General features: G+C 35.0%; 1 protein-coding gene across 1 annotated transcript; it reads left to right on the top strand.

Annotated features, from left to right (window-relative positions):
- Positions 1-9,426: 9,426 nt before the first annotated feature.
- Positions 9,427-16,331, top strand: LOC137709722 (lysine-specific demethylase JMJ13). Its single transcript, XM_068448702.2, has 11 exons — positions 9,427-9,912; positions 11,062-11,446; positions 11,997-12,153; positions 12,233-12,452; positions 12,940-12,993; positions 13,073-13,152; positions 13,272-13,549; positions 13,662-14,057; positions 14,242-14,660; positions 14,824-15,099; positions 15,457-16,331. The coding sequence occupies exons 1-11, from the start codon at positions 9,910-9,912 to the stop codon at positions 15,904-15,906; spliced, it is 2,718 nt and encodes a 905-aa protein (XP_068304803.2). The 5' UTR covers positions 9,427-9,909; the 3' UTR covers positions 15,907-16,331.
- The last annotated feature ends 237 nt before the right edge of the window (positions 16,332-16,568 follow it).

Below are 16,568 nucleotides of genomic sequence, written 5' to 3'. Positions count from 1 at the left end.
CCGGAGAGAATCCCTTTTTGACATGGTGCTGGCTGTCGCTGTGTCAATGTGAAGGAATGAGTCAACTGGTCAAAGTAGAAGACGAGTTTTGAGTTTGATCGAAAACAAAGGTTCTATGTGTCGGCTAATTTGTTGTCTTACCAAGTCTAAGATTCCCTTTATTAGGTTTCTTAAAGTCAAATTGGATAAATAGTCGTCGAGTTGATAAGGTAATTGGAAGTTTAGTCTTTGTAGTTAAGAAGTTAAAATTTAAATGCTTGTAAAGAAATCTATTAGCAATTGAGTCCCAAATTAAAATATATGCAAACTCTCTGTCATGCAAAATGTTGATTTAATCATTTTAGTGTTATTAATCCATTTATCGTTCGAAGTTGTTGATTGCTGTTCAATTATATGTGTAGACCAAATTTCGTAAACTAAATAACATGGAAGTTAATGATTGAATTATTACATTAACGTGCTCATTTTGTATTAATGATACATCATTTAATTTACAAATTTAGTTTACAAACTTAGTCTAATCTCTAACATATTTCACCCAAATACCCTGTTATCAAAAGGAACATTTATCCAATTAAATTTTTTTTTCTTAATTAATCTACACGTCTTTATGCATAAGTCGACATTTTGACTAGTCCAATATTCCATATGATAGTGAAAAGGAAATATATGTTTGCTTGACCATTCTCATTTGATTTTTGTCACGTGGATATTAATGAATAAGATGAACTAGCTTTTTGTATGTGGCTTGGAAAAAAGATGGGTCAAGAATATAAAAATGGCTCTATAATTTAAAGAAGTGATAAAGTTTGGACCCCATATCCTCTTCGGATCTTAAAATCTGAGTATAAAGATCAAATGATCCAGACCGTTGAAATTTGATTAAACGGTTACAAATATTTTTAAGATCCGGAAAGGATTTGGATTCATAAAGTTCTTATAAAGTGTTGGACTTCAAAAGTGGTAAGAAATAAACAGTAATTCCTCGTTGTTTTTTCTCTATATACAATTCATTGAAAACACTAAAACTTGCCTTACAGATTTATTTTTTATTTTTTATGTTCATACCCGCTTGGTTTAATTTTGATAAATTTAGGCTGAATAGAGTAAAGAAGAGTTAATGAACAAAAATAAACAGAGAAAAAAATTGTGCGTATAAATCATTATAAATCATTAACCTCATTTTATCATCATCCTTACATTTTTACTCTTTTAACGATAATTAAAGAGATAATAAACATCACAACCACTTAAGCAAGGTGAGCTAGAATATCTTCATGCATGAAAATGCAATTGAGGATCATGAGATTTGTGTTGCCTAGGCCCACAAATGGGTGGAATAAGCCTAACACGAGTAGCGGCTTAGAGCATATCCAAAATGAATAGTCACTTTTTAAATTTACAGAGTAATTGTTCATCAGCTAAATATTAAAAATAAAATAAAAATAAACTCAAGGTTGGACCCTTGAGCAAGGAAAAAAGGAAGAAAGAGAAGGTTGTTTTAGAAATAAGTGGGTTGAGTTTGAATTAATAATAAAATATTCAAAGTTTGTTCAAAAGAGAGAGTATTATTAGAGATGAAAAGTTAAACTAAACATATGTTAGAGCAATAATTTTTACGTCCGCTTGATTTTCATTAGTTTTTTCAATATGAAGGTAAAAAATAACCTTTAAATATGCATGTGGAGAAAAACGGTGTATTAAAATCATTTCTCTAGTGGTTTATTAATTTTTTTCTTTCTAAATTAGGTCAAAGAACAGATGTGTTCCTCCTATTTTCTCAAGGTCCAGGGTCTCCCTTATAAGATGACCCAGCTTCTTGCTAAGACAGAAATGATTAAGCTATAGGCTATAGCACATGGACTTGGTCAATAACAATGAACAATGCTCTCTATTGATTTTTTTATTTATTTAATTTTTTTAGTACATTGATATTTTTACACTAGGAGAAATGTGAGTTTGGCTAAGCCACATAATGTACAATTTAATTTGGTATTGAATTCGCCATCTACGAGATTCGTACCTAAGATTTCTCACTTCCAAGTGAAGATGAATATCAGCAGACCATAGTACTGAATGGCTATTGAATATTTTTATATTTTTCATTTTTCATTATATAATATACAATACATGTGTATGAATATTTTTATATTTTTCATTATATAATATACAGTATGTGTGTGTGTGTATATATATATATATATATAAAGCCAATTAACGGAAGAGATTTCTATTTTTTTTTTCAAAAAATAGAGATTAGTCGTGGTATCCACTTTATATTGAGCTTAAACGACTCGAACCGTCTATTTTATAAGTGTCGATTCAATATATCATCCTTTTAAAAATTCAATTCAATTTGAAACTATTTGCTCATTTAATTGTCATGAAATTTCAATGTTTCTTAGAACATTGTGTTCGTCAATTTTCTTTGAACTCAATTAGATGCATCAAATATTTCCAATTTGGCTAATATTTTGCAAGGATGATGTATCAGGTGGGACTTAAAAAACAGACAGTCGAATTGTTAAAATTCAATAAGATGTGAGCCCCACAACCAATTTCAAAAATAGGAATCCTTTAATTTCAAAAATAGGAATCCTTTCTCGTAAAGATTCTAATATGGAGTGGTCCCATAATATGTATAACTATTGCAACATATGTATATAATTTCCTCCAACTCTTTTATTTAATGGGATCTGTTTGTCATTTTCAGCAAAGGATTTTGTTATTGGCTCTTGTTATTGTATGGGATATGAGGAGAGACTACATAGTTTAGTTTTTAGTACTACTTACTGCATATTTGCATTATTCGCTCCAATGCTCTTTCAGTCTTTTGACCAAATGATGGCGTCGGCAACAACTTTATCCATCATTACCAATTCAAGCCAATCACCAAGGCTCCACATTTATCATTTATGCACATGAACTTCGACATCAACTGGATTATGGAAATATTTTTGCTTCTCACCTTTAAGCGATAGTGATGGTTTACCATTTTATTATCATTGTTGAATAAGTTTAGATTTCTAGATTTGAGTGATGGATAGACATGAATTTCATAATTTAAACGCATCCAATGGTAATGAATAGGATGATGAACATTATCACCACTTGAGAGCGGTGAGTAAAAATACACCCAATGAATAAGAACTTACAAAGAACTTGGTCACGGTCACTTTAGGGCTTTAGTGCAATAAAATAATGCTACAGGTAAGTTTCTCTTCACATGATATTAGATCATTGCACTGAGATATCATGTTGTAATGAACTTGTTCCATACAAATTAATGTCCGTCAAAAGGCTATCGTGTTGTAATGAACCTATCACATGGTAAGTTTCTCTTCACATATATATACACACCTTGTAGGGCTCAATCTACAATGAATTTCGATGATTTGGCAGTTGAATATTAATCTCTTAATTCATAGATCATACTCGGAAAAAATCAACAAAATTAGAGATAACTAAGACAACTTGTTGTAATGGACAAATTAGACGAACATAGTTTTTAATAACCGCTAAAATTACTACCTTCTAATTAATTGGTCAACGGTAGGATCGTCAAAATACATTGTAGATTGAGTCCCACATGGCGTCTCTCAAATAAGCCTGCTTGAGAGATCCCTCAACAAAAGAGGACTGTATGTATATAAAGAGGGGTCGTCTCAATTCATCATATTTCATCAGGTCCGGGATGTGATATGGTTCCGAATGATGAATTGGATATGGACAGTTCCAATAAGATTTCATTCTTGAACAAAAATCTATTTTTTGATTTATTTCATTTATGTCCAACTCGGGGCCTATATGACATGATTGATCAATAGAAATACTCTAACACTCCACCTTTGTCATATATTCCATACATTGCACTGGATATGTATCATATCCATGAAATATAATTTTGTTATTAGCACTTCAAAAATTTAATTGTGCACTTCAAACTTCCTATATTTAGAAAGAAAAATACTCTTATACGAATGGCACAATTAAAATTTTCAAGTGCCCATAATAGTTCCACACACACACATATACAAATCTTCTTTTAAGCAATCGAGTTCAGTGTGTTTTGGTGGTGGATTGTCCTTGTAGATTTTTTCTTCTTCAATCCATTGCAAATAAAGTTTTCCTCTTTCCATTACTGTAGTTTAGAGTGTACACATGTCATTTTATCATTGGTAGGCAACAATATAATGATGGTATACTCATACAATAGAAGTTTTTTTAAATAGTGAGGTTGAACAATCTTGGGGCATTTTCTTCACTTGTAATTGTTCACTTACAAGCGAAAAGTCTTAAGTTCGAATCAAGCATATAACAAATTAATTTGATACCAATGGATTTAAGGAAATGTTACAAACACTTCAAAAAAGTAATCGTGTACATCTTATAAGAGTATTTTTCTTTCTAATTAAAAAAAAAATTCGGAATGCATAATTATATTTTGAGAAATATTAAGAGGATTCTCTCAAAAATGAAACTTTTCATAAACATGTTACCTTATATTTTTTACACAATATTTTACAATATTATCATAAAATTAATATTAAACTATGAAATGACAGAAAGTTCATGAATAGTTCTTTTACTATTTCCTCTAAATTTTTGAAATGCCGACAACTATTTCCTCGATGAATAGTTGAATTAGGTAGAGAAAAAAAAGTTAAAGTCGTAGGATCTCTCATCACGGAATACCACGACGACACGTGACAATTCATAGACACAACCAATTTCAAAGCAACATTGTCCTACTCCTACTCCTAACCCCAAAGACATGCACGCACGGTGCGTATTGCTGATTAAGACTTCACTAACCTCACGGTGCCAACATGGCTCACCAGCTTTAATTTGTTAAACAATTTCCCCTAATTAATTTATTAATTAAGGATTAATTTCTTAATTAAGGATTAATTTCTATTAGTGGATGGTTGGACCACCTTGGTACTCTGCAATGGTATGGGATTAGTTAAATCATGTAAAGGGTGTTTAATTAATTATAATTTGTGGATAATAATATTGTTTACGGGTTACCTACTATCCATCAGATTCCAATCGGATAACATATAATATTTTAACGTCTGATGGGCGGTAGTAGGTAGGTGAGATGGTTATTTGTGAAGAGGATGCATGATTGAATAGTTTAAGTGACTTTTTGCTTAATTAATCAAAGTGGATTAGCGATTGAAATAAGATTCCGTAAGGAATCAGCCACTTAGAATGTGACGAGAACGTATAAGTGGGAGATTAAGAACATGGTTTTTTTGGCATAAATCGTTAAAAGCATAGGAAAACTAATAGAAGGTCTCTTACAAAACTTTTTCTAATTGAAAATTAGTTAAACAACATTTTTTTTTATTATTAAGAATATTTTTTCTATTACAAAGACAAAAATAAGGAGTCACATTTCATGAGTTTTTTGAATTACAAAAATGTCCTTAATAATACGCAACATTTTTGCCCATCACTATTAACTTTAGTAGATGCTCACCTCCCTCTTATAACTTGTCATGCATCCGATTAACTTGCCAGAATCAATTTTACGTGTCAAATATTTGTGAAAAGAATTAAAATAAATAAAATAACAATCAAAACAAAACTAAAACCCCCAACATCTCCAACCTAGAAACACCCCGTTCTCCCTTTTTTTCGACCCAACAACCACCATCACCCACCCCGACAACGACAACAAACTTCAAATCGTCCGAGTCCTCTACATTCGCCCTGATTTGGTCGAAAATGCTTGGAACCCGATAATCGCCTTAAGATCTTCATGTTGGTGGTGGTGGTTGTTGCCGAAATAGGAGGAGCTCTAGTGGTAGATATGGTTCAGGGACGACTAGTTCTGGTGGTGATGGTTCTCGTCAAAGGCGAATTTAAATCACGTTAGTGGTATTCCTCTTTACTTGTAAGTGAGAGTTCTTAGGTTCGAGTCTTGCCAGAGGTGAATTTGAATCATATTATTACTAGCCCATTATGAAGCTAAGTCCACTTCCTCTTTTTAGTGTAGATAATATCGTTTGTTCAAAAAAAAAAAAAAAAAAAACTTGAGCTCAGGGATGGTAATCATTGTAACCTTTGTACGTGGAAATAATTTTAATTAGAGTGAGTAAATTTTTTTTTGGGTGATATCGAATGAAAATGAGCGAGAAATGGTTAAGTCCAACGCGGCTTGTTTTATTTTTATTTTTATTTTTATTTTTTATTTTGATGAGAAATGCTAAGAAGATTTTTTTAAAAGTAAGACTTTTTATGAACTTTCCGTCATTTCATGTTTCTGGCACAATTTTGACACTAATATTATAAAATGTTGTGTCAAAAACATAAAATTTTGACACTAATATTTCATGTTTCAACAAGGGATAACACAAAGATCCTCACCAATGAAGGCATGAAACAAATCGAAGTTTTATCGTAAAATTAATACATTTTATGGAGAGTTGTTTATTCTTTATAAATACGTGCACCATCAATTATCTTCTAGATATGTAATTTATATTTTGATACCATGAAAAAATTGAGGTTTTATTATAAAATCAATTGTAATTGACAATGTAGGGAATAATCCAACATACTTATAAGCTTATGCAAGGTCTATTCTTCAATCAATATGAGATTCATTGTCAATGTTATTATGCTTAGCACTCCAAAATTTCATTATGCACTATAACTATATTTACATCCCATTTTACGTACACGACAGAAATAAATGAATGTTTTACTCAATGGAATGTAAATTAGAAATCTTATTTAATTTTCTCTCTTTCATCAATGGATCCTATCACTAACAAATGTATAAAAGAGTGTAAATGTATGTTTTTATTTACATTATTCTATTAAAGAATTTTTCGACAAAAAAAAAAAACATATAGGGCTTGTTTAGAAAGTGTTTTTAAAAGAATTGAAAACGCTTTTAATGAGAGTATTTTTGAAATCAATTCTTAGTAAAAATGCAACTAAATCTTGCAAAAACACTTGAAGTGTTTCTTGCAAGAAACACAAAAGTTAGCTGCTTCTTGCGAGAACCACTTCAAGTGCTTTTCAAACCCAAAAAAACTTTTATAAAAATCAATTTTAATCATTTTAAAAATATTTCCAAACAAGTCAGTAAATACTTACTTCAAAGCATTTTGGATCTCCCATACCCTTCACCATTAACATTTGCATTAAAAATCGAAAAAATCCCTCACCAAACAGAAAATTGAAGCCGAGTACACCAGCCTCTTCTTGACGCACACGCAAGCTGGTAAACGGTTGAATAAAACCCGTGATTGGACAGGGTCATTGACTGTGGCAGTTACTCGAAATATTCTTTTTTTTAAAGGGCATTTTTGTCACTTAAGTGGGCTTCTGTCAAGTCAAGCTTCAGCCGAAGACCTACTTTGAAACGTTTCCAAGCCTTTCCCTTGACTTGGTGTAACAGCCGAGCCGCCATTAACACCAACCTTCAATAAATTAAATAATTAAGCAAATAAATACATTAAATTAATTTTCTTGTTCGCTGACTGTGGAGAATAATCATTAGCGCCAACCTCCGCGTAACAAAAGCTCAAGGCGCACCAACCAATAGCGTTAGGAGAGAGAAAACTACGCCAGACCTGGGAGCGATCGGGAAACCGGATGCCCCCGTTGTTTTTGCTTTTATTATTTTTTAAAATATAGATTTGGATTCTAATGATCTTTACATCTTAATTGTTTATCGTATGTCATGCAGTTAAAAATTATTTTAAATTTTATTATTTAAAATTAACCATAAATAATATTTAATAAAAACTAATCACACTATTTACGATGAACAATCGTGATGTTAAGATCTCTAAAATCTCTAAAAAAAAAAATATGAAAAGGATATAATTCTTAAAATATATATATTCTTTAAGAAAACCTGGGGCCGGTCATCTGGGCGCGTGAAACCTGCTGTAACTGCCAGCTATACCCGCTCTGGCACCGCCCACAACTATTCTCTTTCACTATTCCTCGCTCCCTCCCTCGGCCGAGAAACTTCCTTCGCCGCCGGAAAACCGCTTTGTCTCCGGCGAATAGCATCCTTAATCCGCCGGAAAACCGCTGCCTCCTCCTCTCTCCTTCACTTCCTTCACCCTTTTTGTATTAATCTCGTTGACTCGGTGGTTCGAAGGCTTCGGATCTCTGATTCCGGCAGCATACGGTGCCGTTTAGGGCGTTTGGCGGGAATGTGGATGGCCTGCGGTTGTGGTGTTTTATCCTTTGTGTGTAGGTGTGAACAAAGACGGAGGCGTACGAAAGGCGACTACGAAACTGCCCTCGGATTTCGTGCGAAGCCGGCAACCAACCGAGGACTAAAACGTCTTTTAAATGATTCTGTGCAACTAGGAAGCTTCACCGATCGCGTACTTGCACTTGGAAATTCAGAAGTCAGTGCTTCTGTTATTCTGAGCCGTCCAAGTCAAGTTGAAGTGACCAGATAAACGGCCACGATTGCGCTTACTGTACTTTATTGGACTCGGCTTTTACGCACGTGATAATTCCGTCTTTTCCTTTAACCTTCTGGGGGATCTGACCGAACGGCAACCAGAAACTCCTTGATAACACCGTCTTCTTAATTGACCAAAACACCCTTTGCGGTCTAAAGCATTCACACTTGCCTCTTTATACGCCACCCAACTTCCTATAGGGGGTAATATCGTCATAAAGGGAAAGCGGAAGCTTCCACATAGGCACATACACAGCGAAACGCGAACGGAGATGTGAAAACGCGTTTTGGCCGGCAAGCGTTTGGTTGAACAACCTAACGACCGCCACTTTCGTTTTCCATTGCTCAACAATAAAATACCTGCCGCAAATTTTTTTTCAATTATTCTCTCGCTTTTTCTTATTATTAAAATTCAATTATTCTAATAGTAAAACTCTGGTACCATAATAATATCGTTTTTTATTTTTTGAGAAAATTAGAGCAAGGTTTTTCAAATTTTGATCAAATTAGAATTTTGATTCATGAATTAAAAATCTATAAGTAATCAATTTATAAATTTGTCATAATGCGAGACAATAATCTTTTTGTGTAAAATCGTTATAAAATTTAACGGAGTTACCAGCAAAACTATTACTGTAACAAGTTAGAGATGAAAGCTAATGAAATTATCTCAAAAGTGAAATTCTTCATAGATTTTCAACCATCTAGTATTTTTTTTCATAATATTTTATAATATTGACACAAAAGTTTACGTTAAACTTTTATAAAGAGTCCAACTTTTAAAAACATTAGTCTAATTTAGAAAAAGGAAGAAAAATCCTAAACATACTTGAACTCTGATTAAGATATTTAAAAAAAAAAAAATTTCTTCCTTTTTTTTCTATTTTCCTAAACCAATTGAATTTCCTAGTGGGAACGGGAGAGACTCCGTAAAATTAAATTCAATATCTAAGGCAATTAAAGCGTTAGTATTATTACGGCTATAAAACTATAAATTATCCTTCCCGAGGCCCTTTTTCGGTTTCTTTTGTCCATCCCATTATCTCTCCTCTCTTCTCTTTCACTATTCCTCTCTCCCTCCCTTGGCCGGGAAACTTCATTCCCCGCCGCAAAACCGCTTTGTCTCCGGCGAATAGCATCCTTCCTCCGTCGGAAAACCGCTGTCTCGTTCTCTTTCCTTGACGTCCTTCATCCTTTTTTGTATTAATTTCGTTGACTCGGTGGTTCGAAGGCTTCGGATCTCTGATTCCGGCAACAGACGGTGCCGTTTTGGACGTTTGGCGGGAATGTGGATGGCCTGGTTCTCGTTGTAGGCTTGCTTTTGGTCTGCCGTGGCTGGGATCGTGATCTAGGGTTTCGGTTCTTTGATTCGGATTCGGTTTCTGCGGTTGTGTTGTTTTATCCTTTGTGTGTTGCTGTGAACAAAGACGGAGGTGTACAAAAAGCGACGACGGAATGAGATGGTGCGTTTTGCTTGTTTAATTTATGGTTTCAGATCTCGTACATTGCTCTCTTTTTTCTGGAACCGTTTCTGCTTCTGAAAAAGTCGTTTTTAAATTTATGTTCTGCATTTATAGAATTCGTGATCGAATGAATGGCTGGAATGTATTTAGGTGTTCAGTTTTTTGAGTAAATTTCCATTGTTTTTATTTAGAATTTTATAAATTTTAGTTTTGCTGGTAATTCTGCGTTATGTAAAAGTTGCTATTTCGAGAGTATTTATATATATATATATATATATATATATATATGTATTTATATAATTATTTTAGATTTTTTGTTTACTTTTCGAGGGGTTTGGATGATGATGTTCATTAATTTGACTGCATATTACGACTGAATAACTGATGAATTTGATTTTTGGCGGGTTTGTAGAAATTTAGGAGTTTTATTTTTCTGTTTGTTGGTTAATTTTTTTTTTTTTCATTTGAAATTTTTGTACATGAATCTCTTATAAATCGCTGTCGATATCATATTACATAAAGTGGTATGTTGTATTGTTTTATTTGAATGCAAGATGATCACGTATATACTCGTGTATGCGTGCATAACTCGTTCATTTTCCCCAGTTCTGTACCATTTTTGCCTGTAATTTTTAATTGGTGGAATGAATTGATGCTGGTGTTCAGTGGCATATAGGGATTTTAAGTTTTGTTTTTCTTTGGCCGTGATATCGGTATTAGTTGGTTTGATGATTCGTATCATGTTTGTTTGGGGTTGTTCAATATCGTGCAACTCTTGCTAACGCAGTAGAATGTCCTTGCTTCTTGTTTCATTGTGTTTCAAAAGAAACATTACAGATATAGCCACGTCATCTTGCCGATGTGTGTTGAACTTTCATTTGGCTATGGCTCTGAGTTTGTTCAACATATTTTAGTTATTGACTTATAGGAAAGAGTAGTGTTAAATGAAGTACGTGTATGAGAGGTAACCATGGCGTTTGGGATGCACTTATGTTTCATTCTTGCTGATTTGGTAGTATTCGATCTACTCAGATATCGAGTCTGTTTGACAAATTTCGTACAAATGATGCATGCGTGAACTGAGTTTCATTTTGCATTTCCCTTTTTATTTTATTATTCAAGTACATGACCTGGCTCTTTGGTTTACAGGTGGAAGGAAGGGTTTGTTTGTCCAAAGAGGCCAAAAATGGATTAGAAATTCTGAAGCGTAGAAGGCTTCAGCGAATGAGACCGGAAACTGCTACCGAGCCTGTAAATCATACTAATACAATGGCTCGAAGTGGAGGTGATGCTTTAAAACCTTCTGTATCGTTTGGTGTTAGATTACAGGGAGGTGCCGACTCAGTTTCTCTGTCCGGTGGTGCTATACATGGAAAAGACGTTTTTTCGAAGCGTAGGGTGGATAAGTTTGAAACAAGTGATCTAGAGTGGATTGAGAAAATTCCCGAGTGTCCTGTATACTATCCAGCAATGGAGGAGTTTGAGGATCCTTTGGTTTATTTACAGAAGATAGCTCCAGAAGCTTCAAAATATGGTAAGGAGATTAAGAAATTTTGTCGAGTTTGTTGTTGGTTGGGTTAGGAGAGCTATTATGTCTCCATCTTGGCAATACATCTAAAAACATTATCACTTGGTTGTAGGTTCAGTTTGGAGTTTTGGTTTCTTTGCCCCCTTTCAAATTTTTCTTTTTATGTTGAAGTTTCCACAATAACCATTGTTTTTCCGTTTATACAAATATTTTATTTTCCAATTTAATTGCTCTGTTTTTTTTTACTTCATTTGAATTAGAACCTCCTTTCTTGACATACATTGATATTAAAAAGATATGTGATATCATAAATGCTCTTGAAGCACGCACATACACATTGAGTATATATAGTTATCTTTGTCATTGATATATGATATTGAATAATGTTATGATTCTCTTCCCTGTTTCTTGTAAGATAGTATTTTCTGGAGAAATACCTTGGATCAACCTTTTTTCCACATGAGTACAATAATGGAGTCCCCTCATAGCCATCCAATAAATTTGGGGTGGCATAATGACCAACTTTTCCCATTCTAACCTGCAACGGTATATTCAGGTATATGCAAGATTGTCTCTCCTTTGAGTGCTTCTACTCCAGCTGGGGTTGTATTGATGAGAGAGAAAGCAGGATTCAAGTTCACAACTAGAGTACAACCTCTACGTCTTGCAGAGTGGGACAATGATGACAAGGTCACCTTTTTCATGAGCGGAAGGTGAGAGATTCTACTAATTATAAATATAAAGTATTACTTGATTATATCTTCGGTTTTTTGAGTGAGTTTAATTTTACAGAAATTATACATTCCGTGATTTCGAGAAAATGGCGAACAAGGTTTTTGCTCGTAGATATTGTAGTACCGGTTCTCTTCCTGCCTCGTTCTTGGAAAAAGAATTTTGGCAAGAAATTTCTTGTGGAAAGACAGAAACTGTTGAGTATGCTTGTGATGTAGAGGGTAGTGCCTTTTCATCTTCTCACAGTGATCCTCTTGGAAATAGCAAATGGAATTTAAAGGTGTTGATTCTGCCAATCTTTCTGTCTGTTTAACTATTTAGTAGGTGATTGATATATTTATGTAGGCATTCATTGTTCAGTTCTAAAACTGGCACCTTACAGGACACACAAAAGAACATGTTAGTGTTGTACATCTAATAAGGCCAAAACCAACCCTAACAGTGCAAAACCAAGAAAGAATAAGGATGTAGCGGAAAATTTAAAAGAGCGGATACTAAGAGTACTGTTGCAAAGTGGCCATTAGGGATGGTATTTTATGAGAAAGAGGGTTTCACCTTGTTCAAATAGATAGGTTATCTTGAATTACATGACTTGTGCTTTTCTCATGTAATTCTCTTTTTCTGACCTCTGTTTTCCTGTTAAACCTTTATATGACCTTTGATATGTAACCCTTAGTTTGCATAAATTCTTAAGAGTAATATTCTAATTTGGTTCACTATATGTGGTGGTATGCACATCAACTGATACCCTCTTTCTCTAATTTCAGAATCTTTCAAGGTTGCCCAAGTCCATTTTGCGTCTTCTAGAAACTGCAATTCCGGTAAGGAAACTAGTTCAGTTCACCCTTTTGCATTATTTATAGGCTGTATCCCTCTGTCACTTATGTGGCTTTATAACAGGGTGTAACGGATCCCATGCTATACATTGGAATGCTATTTAGTATGTTTGCTTGGCATGTGGAGGATCATTATTTGTACAGGTATTAGTCACTATACATGTCACTATTTATTCCCAGTGAAGGCAACAGTGTCTTCCATTTCTTATTTCTAAGAATTGTTATCAATTGTGTTCTTATTTTTTATTTATTTCACATGGCAGTATTAATTATCATCATTGTGGCGCATCCAAAACCTGGTATGGCATACCAGGTGAAGCTGCTCTGCAATTTGAAAAGGTTGTTAAGGAACATGTGTACACGCATGATATCATATCAACTGATGGAGAAGATGGGGCATTTGATGTCTTGTTGGGGAAAACAACATTGTTTCCTCCAAATATTTTGTTGGAACATGATGTCCCTGTATACAAGGCTGTGCAAAAGCCAGGAGAGTTTGTTATTACTTTCCCTAGAGCATACCATGCTGGATTCAGTCATGGTAGGGTTTCTACTTCACTTTCTCCCTTCATTTTATTTGCCCTCTTTGTCCATCTTATTTTGCTTGCTTCTTTGACTATTAATTTTAATGCCCTTTTTTAATGTAAATATAGGTTTCAACTGTGGCGAGGCGGTCAACTTTGCAATTGGTGATTGGTTCCCTTTAGGTGCTATTGCTAGCCGGCGTTATGCACTGCTTAACAGGATGCCTCTGCTTCCTCATGAAGAACTTCTGTGTAAAGAAGCGATGCTTCTACACACTAGTTTAGAACTTGAAGATTCATATTATTCATCTGCTGATTTGGTGTCCCATGATAGCATTAAGATGTCTTTTGTGAGATTGATGCGCTTTCAGCATCGTGCTCGTTGGTCTTTAATGAAGTCAGGGGCATGCACCAGTGTTTTGCCAAACTCCTATGGGACCATTCTATGCAGCCTATGCAAGCGTGATTGCTACATAGCTTTCATTAATTGCAATTGTTACATGCATCCCGTCTGCCTTCGCCATGGTATGTCTCCTATTATGTGAATATTTTATATGAAATTTTGAACTACTCACCTCAGACTTGTTATGATAGTGATTGTCCTTGATTGTCCCGCACCTAGTTTAAAATATAAACAGATAGCAAAACAGATCTATTGACTTAAAATCTCTAGTAGTTGCTTATTACGATCTTGTTTCCCAATGCACAGATGTAAGGTCTCTTGACTTCTCATGTGGGACCAATCCTACTCTCTTTTTAAGGGAGGAAATAGCAGAATTGGAAGCTGCAGCCAGAAAATTTGAAAAGGACGATGGTGTGTTGTTGGCGATAGAAGGGCTAGGCGATGACTTGTATTCATATCCATTAAATTTGTCTCAGAGCGCTGAAGAGAAAGGATACTCTCGTTATTGTGAGATAAAATTTGAGTTGGACACTGAACTCGCTGGCACAACTCAGTATCAGTCACATGAGGCAGAAATGGCCCAAACGGGTTCTCATGGCCAGCCCATGTTGAGATCTGATGCAAAATATTCAAGTCCTGCAGTGTCAGACGGTTCCCTTTCATGTGCTGCATCAACTCTTTGTTCTCTTCTAGAGCCTCATGAGAGCTCATCTGCACCCAATAATGTGAGATATAGCTCCTTTTTTATGCCTTTTGTATTTTAATGCTTTATCTAGAGCTCATCTGCAGTAGGTGTAGGACGATTTTTCTTTTTAAACATTCAATGAACTGAAGTGCAATTTTCGGATTAACTAAAGTGGATTGTTGCATTCATATGTTTCCTGGCAGGTACAGGAAAATGCTAAAGAAACTCTAAATTCTAAAAGGCATTCTGAAGAATTGGTTCGCAGTGTTTACGATTCTTCTCTGTCCTCTCCATCATATGATGAATGTTCTAGTGCACGCCCAGGGAATTCTAATGGATCGGAGGTTAGACGTGTTGTGGATCAAGGCAGTGATGATTCTGATTCAGAGATCTTTAGGGTTAAGCGTCGTTCATCATTGAAGGTGGTGGACAAAAGGAGTGTAAATGATGTCTCGGCATCAAATCATTCTGAAAACAAGGTATTCCTCACGTAGCCCTGTACTTCAGTTTCCGGTGCTTGTGATTAGTTATAATGATTGGTTTTCATAGATGGGTAGATCATTAGTCCGTCACTTAATTTAGAAATCGAAGATTTTATCAATAGCATATATTTTTAAATTTCTTTTGATTTTCCATTAATTATCAGTGCAATGCTTAAAATAAAATGCTGGACTTATCAAATGGAGAACTTACAATGTTATTCATCAAATACCTGTAATTGACCCAACAGAGGGGAAATCGACCTATGCATGGTTTCTGATGAGGATTTGTTTAATTTGTTTTATTCTGTTTGTATATATTTTGCTGACGTCTGAGCTGTATTTGCAAAAAAACAGGGGTTTAAACGATTGAAGAAAATGCAACCTGAAAGAAGATGCGGGAGATCATCGGCGCCGTTAGATTATTACAGCCCTGGTGAATCAAATACTAAGTTTGTTTCAACTACTAATTACAGAGGATTTCCAGATAGTGCTGCTTTGGAGGGCAGGTTGTCCACAGGAAGTAGCGCTCCTAGAGGAGGTAATGTTCCCATCTCCATCAAGTTTAAGAAGGTGGCCACCGAAGATTCAGCTAGAAAACAGCGAGAACACCACAGAAAGGATAGATACCAGGATGAATTGGGAAGGAGCCGGAGGCAACCACCCCCAATGGAGGTTGGAGCAAAGCGTATTAAAGTCAAAGGCCCGTCGTTCCTAGGGTCGGAGAGCACACTAGGAAGTGCCAACGATCTGGTTGGCCGACCCTGTAGAGAGCAGCAGCGGCAGCAGCGGCATCATAGAACCTGACCTCGCTAACTTGAATTTCTCTAACGGGGTTCTAACAACACGGGTAAAGCTAAAGAAGATGGAAGACGGAAAATTAACCTAGGATAAAGATTTATATTCTTTGTGCAGGCCCTGAAATTGGGGCAATCTGCATTGTTGGTGATTCTTGAGGTTCTCGGGCCGGGGTATTTTTTACCATCTTTGGCAGGAGAACCTTCCTGCAAACTAGTAGAGATTGGGTTAGTGGTGAATTTCCATGTAAATTTATTTGTATTTTCTTACCTTACCATTGTTAATTCAGAAACTAGTTGGTTTATTCTTCAACTTGTTTAGTTGGTTCGCTGCTTCCTTTTTTATAGGTTCCTTATTCTTTTATTTTGTAGCAATGGGTCCTTGTAACCTTTGACTACGTGAATAAAATGCAGAGAAAATGCCTTGTCATATTATTTCGCTTCTTGTCTAATCTTCTGCCGATTGATATGGGACCGTATAATGGGTTCATATGTAGAAAAATATCATTTGATTTGGAGCTCGTTAAGTCATTTATGTGAATCGAACAAATTGATAGTTTGTCATGGGTATGTTACTTGTACCACATCCGTTGATTTGTTTCTCACATATGTTTCTTGATTACCACCAATGAGGAAAGAGGGGGGTGTGTACTTGTAAAAGACGACATTCCG

This window comes from Pyrus communis, chromosome 6, assembly GCF_041283825.1.
Source record: "Pyrus communis isolate YQ-2024b chromosome 6, ASM4128382v1, whole genome shotgun sequence".
NCBI lineage: Eukaryota > Viridiplantae > Streptophyta > Magnoliopsida > Rosales > Rosaceae > Pyrus > Pyrus communis.
Note: the sequence above shows the minus strand (reverse complement) of the source record. Positions and strands in the feature narration are given on the sequence as shown.